General features: G+C 41.3%; 1 protein-coding gene across 2 annotated transcripts in view; it reads left to right on the top strand.

Moving 5' to 3' along the window:
- The window catches only part of LOC122561558 (diphosphoinositol polyphosphate phosphohydrolase 3-beta-like), a 72,873-nt gene that overhangs the window by 52,660 nt on the left and 9,846 nt on the right, over positions 1–10,367 (top strand). Inside the window, exons 3-4 of one of the 2 annotated variants that reach the window (XM_043713337.1) lie at positions 5,070–5,114; positions 7,236–7,320. In XM_043713337.1, coding sequence (XP_043569272.1) covers positions 5,070–5,114; positions 7,236–7,320 — 130 coding nt within the window. The remainder of the gene's footprint in view (positions 1–5,069; positions 5,115–7,235; positions 7,321–10,367) is intronic. The other variant, XM_043713338.1, reaches the window with a different exon arrangement.

The following is a 10,367-nucleotide window of genomic DNA, read 5'->3' as shown; positions in this document are numbered from 1 at the left end:
GGAGTTCCCTGGCTGTTCTCTGTCTGGCTTGCCCTATGATAGTAGTGTTGTCCCAGTCGAATTCATGTTGCTTGTTGTCTGCGTGTGTGGCTACTAAGGATAGCTGGTCGTGTCGTTTCGTGGCTAGTTGATGTTCATGTATGCGGATTGTTAGCTGTCTTCCTGTTTGTCCTATATAGTGTTTAGTGCAAGGACTGCACAAAACACTATATAGGACAAACAGGAAGACAGCTAACAATCCGCATACATGAACATCAACTAGTCACGAAACGACACGACCAGCTATCCTTAGTAGCCACACACGCAGACAACAAGCAACATTAATTCGACTGGGACAACACTACCATTATAGGGCAAGCCAGACCGAGACCAGCCAGGGAATTCCTAGAGGCATGGCACTCATTCACAAACTCCATCAACAAACACATTGACCTGGACTCAATATACCAACCACTATAGCGGACAGCTGAAACTGACAACTGGAAGCGGCAGGGACAGACCACTATAAACACCGGAGGAAACATCAAAGAAGCGCTTCGCAGGAGGCTCCCAAGCACTGATGATGTCGCCTAGCCAGGGGGCGAAACGTTTGCAACAAAACCTTCCAGCTCGGCGAACAGAACCACAACAACGAGCACCCAAGCTACAAATCTTCGCACAAACTTTGAATCTAACCATTGTGAATGGTTGACTATTAATGCCATTGACCAGAAACTGAACTGGACTAGCTACATAAATACTTGTGGCTACAAGAGCAGGTCAAGGCGAGGAATTTTACATTGACTAACTGACCACCTGACTCCCAAAGCCTGTCCAATATCAACCAAGCACCCACTTGCCTGGATGAGTACAATTCCAACAACACAAGATTGACACCATCCAGGGCAAAGCAACCCACTTGATTGGTACCATATCCACAAACATCAATTCCCTCCACTACCAATGCTCAGTAGTAGCAGTGTGCACCATCTACACGAAGCACTGGAAATTCACCAAAGTTGTTCTTAGTACTGTTATGAAGCTGTAGGTGTGTTCTGTACCTTTTTTTTAGTTGAAACGTTGGCAAGTCAGTCATGTGACTGACTGCAGGCAGTGTGCTGAAAGGTTAAAATGGCTGTGAAACAAATAGCTGGAGCCACATTGCTATGACCTACACAATTCAAATTGTTGTAATCGTCTTAAATTATGGCCCAAGATAATAAAACCCAATCAAATTTGAATTTTACTGCTTTGACAACCTCAAACCAATGAGACAATCCAATGTTTTGGGGGTATATAAAGCAGGCATTTTGAACAGTTAGCCAGGGAAGCAAAGAGCACTAACAGACTGCCTGCAGAGACACTCTGTGAAGGGTGCCTGTTCATGTGAAATCTGTGAAGCAGAAGACAAGAAGGTACGAAGGATAGATAGACAGCTGGCTGGATTTGAAGTTTGTTTGTTTTTTGGTAAGTCTTGAGGGTGTAATCAATCAGTATGTTGTAGAGTGGGAGGTAGATAAATCAATCCGATAAAGGAGGCTTCCATTAAAGGTAGCTTTAATGTTCTATTGTCTTGGAGTTAAAGAATTTTTTTAAAATAAGGGATTTGGGTAGTTCTTTGTCACTCCTACTTCTAACAACAGATTGAGGTGAGCTTTTCTGTCTGGTTTAAAAATAGCAGAAGGGTTTACCCAGTGTTGTAACAGTTCCTTCCAAAATCCTGGAACTCCTCCAGTGGCACTGAGTGTCTCAACATTAAGATGAACTGTAGTGGTTCAAGAAGGTAGCTCAATGTCTCTTTAAAGGCACTTGGGAATGAGCTTGCCCACATCCAGTGAACTCTGCTTTTTTTTTGAAAAAGCAAAACAAAAAGAATTCTTGTGTGCGGTGACTCTTCAGTATAACAATGGCTCATAGAATCATAGATAAAATCCTAGAATCCCCACAATGCAGGTAGTGGCCATTTGGCCCATCAAGTCTGCACCAATGCTCTGAGGAGCATCCCACCCAATGCTCCACATTCTGCTGTAACAAAAAGAACTGCATATTCTGGAAACAAAAAAAATGAAATTGCTGGAAAAACTCAGCAGATCTGACAGAAGTGGAGAGAAAGCAGTGTTAATGTTTCTGGTCCAGTGGCCTTTCCTTCAGAACCTGACTGCTCATGAAAGGCCATCTCAAGGGGTTAAATGATTTCCATTGTAGCATCTTATCTAGAGGATGTAGTCATCAGTGCAGGACTGACCACTAAAAGAAGGCAAGCTACTTGAAGTTGCCAAGAAGTATGTTTTTATAAATGGAGGGTGTTGGATGTAAAATCTCTTCCACACCATCCCACCCTAATTCCTGAGCTTCTGGAGAAGAATGGAGACAAAACATGAGACACTTGTAAATTGGAATTGGATGTGAGGGAGGTGAAACTCTGGTTTTGAGAGCAAAAGTTTAGTACAGGGCGACTGGAAATGAATATAATCTGGTTTGGAGAAGCCATGGTATGTTGAAGAAAAGGTATCTTGCTATGTTGTAAGTCTTTGAACAATGCTAATATTGTCCAGTAGTGCAGAACAGTAAAGGCTGAAGGGCTGTCTTTGCAGATTCCATGTGATGGTCCAGGTAACCTCTGTGTACTAGGTAATGCAGCATGGAGACATCTATCTGCTTTTAAATTGGTAGAACCACTATGCTCAACTAATATGCTGATACTAGCATTGCTGTACTTTAAAGTTATAAATTCTAAACCTCTTTAAAGTCGGGCTGTGAAAACACAGCTGGGCTGTAGCTCCCTCCATAAGGATCAATGTTCAGATCCCCTGAAGTGACAGTAAACCAGAAGGATGTGTGCAGGCAGTGGGGAGGTGGCGGGGGGGGAGTATAATAGTTTTGAGCAAGATAATTCTTTTAATGTAGAAAATAAACTAATCTGAGTTTTTGCTTGTAAGTTTTCTTTTATAACAAGGACACAACAGAATCTATTGTTTTTGCTCCTGCAATCTTTTCATTGGAAGTAAAATAGATTGACTCTTTTAAACCAGGAATCCAGTTCAACAAGTAATTTGTTTACTGTGCAGGGTAGTTTCAACAAAAGGGTGGTGATGGCAATGTAAACATGGTCACCACCCATTTTTATGAGTCAGTCTCTCTTGATTCCATCCAGCAAAGTACTTTATACGTGAGGCAGGGTGGGAAGGTTTTTGATGTACTGTAACTTTAAAACTGCCCCAAGTAGCAAAGTCTAAGCCTCTTCCCACAACTAGGCTGCATTTCAGGCTGATTGTGGTTATAAACATTTTAAACTGTACAACAGCCAGATTAGTTTTTTGAAATTACAGAAATAAAGGTTTGACTCCAAATTATTGTAAAACTCAACATTCAGCCCTTTCCTAATTTCAGCAGATTGTTATTTCTCCGTATATTGCCCAAAAACTGATTTACGCGAAGCACCTGCTATTCTTCTGCATTAGTTCTAATTGTTTTTTTATTCTTGTGATTTGGGGGAATCTGAGCACAACAGTTTAGTGATGGTCTTGCTTAAAACTTTAGATCTCTAAGGAGATATATGAAATTGGCACTGCACTTTGGGGGGAAAAAAACTGCTTGGATTTACGTAGAGCAGTGCTGTTTAAACTTTTTTCTACTAATTCTTGGAAATTGCCATGACACAACAAGATCTATGGATTAAGAGTTGGGGAAGGAGAGAAAAAGGGGTTTTTACTTTAAAAAGAGCCTCTGTTTTTGTCATTGGCTGAGCTGACTGATCCTTTATCCCCTTCACTGTCAGGACAGATCTTCTGGAATGTGCCTTTTGTAAAGGAAGTCAGGAGAAAGATGCAGTGGTTTTTGTCGATGTTTGTCCCGAGCATCTCCATGATGCAGGACTGTGTTGTACGGTCTGTTCACTGGATGCACACAGAGACAAACATCAACTTTGCCTGGAGGACAATCAACTGGGTGAAAGACACCTCTCTTTGGTCTGTCTGAAGCTTTTTGGTCTTCTAGAACAAGAGTTGACGTCAACTGAGTACAGACTGGCACATTCCAAGGCCCAGTGCTATGTGCTGAGGAACGCACTAAAGCTGGAGGCAGCTGACAACGAGGCGCAGTCGGGAAAGACCGCTATTGATTTTAAAATAACTTTCCTTCAGTAAACATTTGGTTGGGGCTCCATAGTAGCTATAGCTGCCTCCTGAGCTTTTTGACCTCAAAATCTCATCTCTTTTGACTCCCACCAGAAGGCTGTGCCTCACCATTTGAGGAGCCCTGATGTGTTTCGCATTTAGAATTGTCCTGATATTTCGCAGGAACATTTGTGCTGTGGCTCCATCCAAGCAAGGCTAGCTTAAACAATTTCAATCTTAAGTCTTTCTGACCAGTTTGCATGCACAAATCAATGTAACTGAGTCTCCTGTTGGTTTCTGCAAGTTAGGCAATTATTGAAGTCATTCAGTGTTTGATAAGGGGTTCTGCTCATTTTTGTGAAGGGTGGATGGAATGAATTATTGAAGCTGCAGTACCTACACTTTGCTGTGGGATGAAAAAAGCAAGTGCTACTTTACTGACAGCTGACCAATGGTTGGGGTCAAAGCGACTACAGCTAAATTTAATATTGGCACAGTAATGAAAGTATGACCTTGTTGGTTGTTTTAATGTGGAAACGAGCCTTTTTGATTTGTAGGCTGTTTAACAGTGCGATCCCATGATACCCAGTAATGCCCTCCAGGTTTGCTTGCTGCTGTTCTAATTGACTGAAATAGGTGGTGACAAGCATTCACTGTCCTTTTCCAATGTCATGCACATTTGCAGTGTGCACATCATTTTAAAACTCCTGCTCCTTGTTTCCCTATTATAACTCAATACCAAGACCAGTTTCGAGCATATACACCTAAAGTCAATTCAGCACTAAGCCAGCAACTGAATGTGGCTACACTATGGTGTAGCTGATGGTGGAGCCAGAATTGTTCCCCTGCAGATGCACAAGTTTTCTAAACTGGCAACTTTACTATCACTGTGCAACCAGTTAAAACTGGCCATCTGGAATGTCTTTCTGGAGGACCTATGCTGTCAATTCAACTTTTTTAAACATTTGTTTGCAGGCTGGTGTGAAAGGAAAATTGGGAAGATTACTAGGAATATTTGAGGTGAGTTTTATTGACATTTCAATCTCCGTATTTATCGCGGTATATGACAGTGTCCCACATTTTTTTTACACTTCACAAAATGTGAAAAAATCTCCCCATAACTACTTTTTTGTGTCTGCTTATGAGAACATGATCTTGTGCCTTTTAAAGTCTCCTCCATATTATCAAATCGCTCAAGTTCAGTTTGACAGCAAGAAATTCTAACTCTGGTGCCTCATTCCTATGAATGTGAAATATACATTCTCCAGGAAACTCCTTTTTATCACCCACTTTTTAGTGAGGAACCAAATCCTCTCGCACAGCATTGTCTAACAATTGTCTGAATTTCATTCTTCCTTACCCCTTCTTTCCCACCCCCCCCCATCCAATTCTTCACCATTTTTCATGTATCTACTACATTAAGCAATTAAAGATTTGTTTTTTTTCTTTCTCAAAATGTATTTTCCATGTTTGTGTTAATCCATTTTTGCCTGTTCTCCTAACCAGCGTTGTCCATGCCAATTTGCTGTGCTGCCCTCTTTGGTATTGGTAAACTTCAGTGTTCTTCCCTTTTTTATGAAAGTATTTTTGTTTTTTTTTTCTAAATTATTTATCCCTGGGCCACTAGTTTACAGATGCCTGTCAGAGATTTCCCTTCATCAGCGCCACTCCTCTAGCCATCTCCATCCTTGTGCCACTCTCTTTGCCAAAGGATTTAAATTTTACAAGGTTTTTTTGGTGACACTTAAAAAGCTTTCTGCAATTTCTCAATCTTCATCCACCACATTCGATGTCAATTTGTCACTTTTTCCTTCAGTTTGAAATTCTGTGATCGGGCCATACATTTACTCAGCATTTCTTTAGAAATATTTTTCTACTGCTTGCATTTTTAAAAAAATTATTTCATGATGTGAGCATCAGTGAGATTAGCATGTGTTGCTGTCTGTATTTCAGAATCAGCCACATGACTGTAGGTCTTGATAACATGTAAACTAGACTGAATAAGGATGGCATATTTTACTTCCCTGAAGGACAGTGAATTTAGATATACTTTTTTGTAACATTTGCAGGTTTCAGGGACACCATTACTGAGATTTATTAACTGAATTTAAGTCCACCAATAATAAGCCTTGATTCGTAGTCCAGTGATATTACCAGTGTCTTCCCTGCCTAGGTTGCTGTTTTTCTCTCTCTTTTGTTTGTTTTGGGTATGTCCTGTCAAAATTTTTCCCCCTTCTCCCTCCCTGTTTTGACTTTTTGATCCATGCTCTGTTATCCTTCAGCTACTTGTAGCTGCTCCTAACAGGAGGTATGTTATGGCCTGTTTTGCACCATCGTCCTACATGAAAAGGCTGGTGCCTCCTTCTGCTGCCCTCCACTTTGTCTCCTCAAATCTGCAGCTTTTCAGCCCTGGTCAAAATGCTAATACTTTCTACCGTTTCTGGAGTCACTTTTTTAAAGAGTTCTTTATCTCCTGCCAATTTCCAGCACTTTTCTTTTTGTCTTCTGGTCTGTGTGAATGTCTCCCAATCATCTTGGCATCCGAGTGGGCTTCAGATTTCTATCTCATCTTCGTATTGTCCAGGTTTCTGAGACATTGTTGCTTTCCCATAATGTAACAGTGCAGCTTCTTTTTCTCCCATGTTCACAAAATAATTTCTGGCTGTCTGTTGACTTCAGCATCACATCTGTCAGTCATCCTCAGCAGACAAACGTTTGCTTGTTCCAGTGTAACACCATCCATTCAGATTTTCTGATATTTTGTGTTCATGATCAATCATTATTTGTAAGTTTATAGATTTTTACTTGATCTACAATACTTTGGTCTGTTCTAAATCTGCAAGTTTGCTCATGCCTCCAGTTTTCACCCCGGAAGCATCTGATTTTCTGTACTAAATAACCTTGTGCTTTTCCCTAACATTTTTGTTTAGAACCAAGCATTGGTCTAATCAAGTTCCATTCTCCTAATAGGATTGTGGAAAGTACCTTCTGATTTCAGATTCCTGAAGTGAACGTAGATGGAGGGACAGCTCTTGGATGTTCTCTGCCAATTACCCTCCTCATTGGTAGATTTTTGCTTTTGTTCCTCTCTTTTTTTTATTTTGAACACTTTTTTTTGTTCTTTGTTTTTCTTTGTAATAGAATCGTGACCGAAAACACAGAACCTATGTGTATGTTCTCATAGTGACAGAAATTCTGGAAGATTGGGAGGATTCTGTTAATATTGGTAAGTTGTAGATGTTTTCACTGTTAATGGAACACTTGGGGAATCCATTACCCCTCAATTAGGTGGTTATGTTTCCAGTAATGTCACTATAAAATTACGGAACCAGGAAGCAAACTGTCTCCAGGTAGGTGTTAGTGAATTTACACACCAGTATATGTTGTTGTGATTTAAATTAGGTGGGGCTTAATGACCAAATGTTGAGCACTGCTTTCAAAAGTAAGTGAAGGACCTTTAGAATTAATGATTAAATCCTTTAATGCATGAAAACTCTCTCTAATCTGATTTTCTTTGGCCAGGGTGAAGGGAGGAGGAGATTGAAGGAGTAATTATTCCATTTTAACAGTTATTTCAGTGCAGCTCCCAGCAGAGGAGGATAACAGAGCAGGGCTGTTCTTGGGGGAACACATATGGATTGTTTGGGACTGACTTGGAGAAATGAAGGTGCTGGATGTGCTCAGGAATTTACATGCTTTAGAAAGTTGCCAACTGTATGTCACCCGGTCACTTAGATGACCGCTCTTTTTTATTTTCTTCTTTCACGCTAAAAGAAGAAAAAGTACTCCTTCATTCAGGTTCATGCTCAGCTCCACCCGAAGGAGTGTACCCTGACACCAGGCAAAGCCGATACTTTACATTTGATTTGAGTTTTGATTTGTTAACTTTGTGCCATCTCTTTCTCTTTGTCCCTCCTTTTGACAGCAATTGCTAATGTCAATATGTAGTTGCATTGTTAATAAACTACCAATTAAATTTCATCAGAAGAGATGAGCAAATTATTTAAAATACCTTTCCTTCCAAATCCCATCCAAAAAAAAAGGGTGTAGGCAAAGAGTGCTTCCATTCCCCTTGAAAACAATTAGAGGAACCTCTATTTCCAAACGCCATGGGCTGGGGCGTACTTTGTTTGGGTAATTGAATAACCAAGAATCAGGACCTTGTGATCTTGTTTGGATAATCGTCATTCAGGTAATCTAGGTTCCTCCTGTATACTATTTTGGATACTGTTTGGGGTGGGGGGAAAGAGGAGGAAAGGGGTGGCCATTTAGGGGAAAGCAGCAGTGGCCAGGTCAGTGGTGCTACGACTGGCACTGGGACACTGCAAGAAAAGGTAAAGGTAAACAGGACCTTTGGTGATTAGAGATTCGATAGCGAGGGGGGCAGGCAAGATTCTATGGCTGCAAACAGGAACCCAGGATGATATGTTGCCTTCTGGGTGCCAGAATCCAGGAGAGCTGCGCGGCTGCAGAATGTTCTCCAGGGGTAGGATGAGTAGCCAGACATCATTGTGCATGTTGGCACAAATGACATAAGTAGAAATCGGGATGAGGTTCTGCAGAGTGATTAGAGAGCTAGAAGAAAAAAAATAAAAACTAGGATGTAATTGGTGGTAATCTTCGGATTACTTTCAGTGCCACAAACTAGTGAGGTAAGAACAGGAGGATGTGACAGTGGGGGAGCGCTGGTGACCATTGTTCTAATAATTTTACAATAGTTATGGAGAGGGTCAAAACTGGTCCACAGGTTCAAGTTCTAAATTGGGTCAAGGCTAATTTTGATGGAATTAGACAGGAGCTTGCAGGGGTTGATTAGAATAGTTTGCTTTCAGGCAAAGGACCTCTGCAAAATGGGAGGCCTTTAAAAGTGAGATGGCTAGAGTTGAAGGTCTGCATATTCCTATGAGGATGAAGGGCAAGGTTGGCAGGAATAGGGAACCCTGGATGACGAGATATCGAAGCTTTGACCAGAGAAAAAGGCGTGGCTCAGGTACAGGCAGCTGAGATCAAGGGAATCCCTGGAGATATATTAGGGATACAGGAGTTTACTGAAGAAAGAAATCAGGAGGGCAAAAAGGGGGTACAAGATAGCTGAGAATATTAGGGGGAATCTGAAGAGATTCTTTCAGTATATTAAAAGGGAAAAGAATAACGACAGAGAATGGGACCCCTCCAAGACCAAAGTGGACTTGTATGTATGGAACTCAGGAGACGGGCAAATCTTCAATGACTATTTCTCCTGTGTTTACTGTGGAGAAAGACATGAAGACTTGGGTAGTTACTGGTGATCTCTTGGACAGTCCATCTCCCATTAAAGGTGTTGAATGTATGAAGGTGGATAAATCTCCTGGTCCTGACCAGATATATCAAAGAATCCTGCAAGATGCAATAGAAAAAATTGTGGGAGCCCGAGCTGATATTTTTGCACTGTTCACCGCTGCTCTCAATCCTCTTTGTTGCTACTTCAAAAAACTCAATCAAGTTTGAGACATGATTTTCCACACGCACAACCATGTTGACAATTCCTAACCAGTCCTTGCCTTTCCAAATACATGTAAATTCTGTCCCTCAGGATTCCCTCCAACAACTTGTTCATCAATGACATCAGGCTCATCAGTCTATGGCTTTTCCTTACCACCCTTTCTTAAATAGTGGCACTACGTTAGCCAACCTCCAGTCTTCCAGCACCTCCTGTGACTACTGATGATACAAATATCTCAGCAAGGGCCCAACAATCACTTCCCTAGTTTCCTAGAGCTCTAGGGTACACCTGATCAGGTCCTGGGGATTTATCTCCTTACACATTTCAAGACATTCAGGATCTCCTCCTGTTAGATGGTGACATCTTGAAAAATATCCATCTATTTCCCCACTTTCTATATCTTCCATGTCCTTCTCCACAGTAAACACTGATGCAAAATACTCACTTAGTATCTCCCCATCTCCTGTGGTTCCACACAAAGACTGCCGTGCTGATCTTTGAGGGACCCTATAGAAGAGGGACAGGAATGGTTGTTGGAGGTTCCTGGTTACAGATGTTTTGGTAAGATTAGGGAGGGTGGTTAAAAAAATAGGAGGGGGTGTGGCGTTGCTAATTAGAAATGGTATAATGGCTGCAGAAAGTCAGTTCGTGGGGATTTGCCTTTGGAGGTAGTATGGGCTGAAGTTAGAAATAGGAAAGGTGCAGTCACCTTGTTGGGTGTTTACTATAGGCCCCCCAATAGCAGCAGAGATGTGGAGAAACAGATTGGGAAACAGATTTTGGAAAGGTGC

Source organism: Chiloscyllium plagiosum, chromosome 23 (genome assembly GCF_004010195.1).
Source record: "Chiloscyllium plagiosum isolate BGI_BamShark_2017 chromosome 23, ASM401019v2, whole genome shotgun sequence".
NCBI lineage: Eukaryota > Metazoa > Chordata > Chondrichthyes > Orectolobiformes > Hemiscylliidae > Chiloscyllium > Chiloscyllium plagiosum.
The sequence above is the reverse complement of the archived record's forward strand: the minus strand, read 5'-3'. Positions and strand labels throughout refer to the sequence as shown.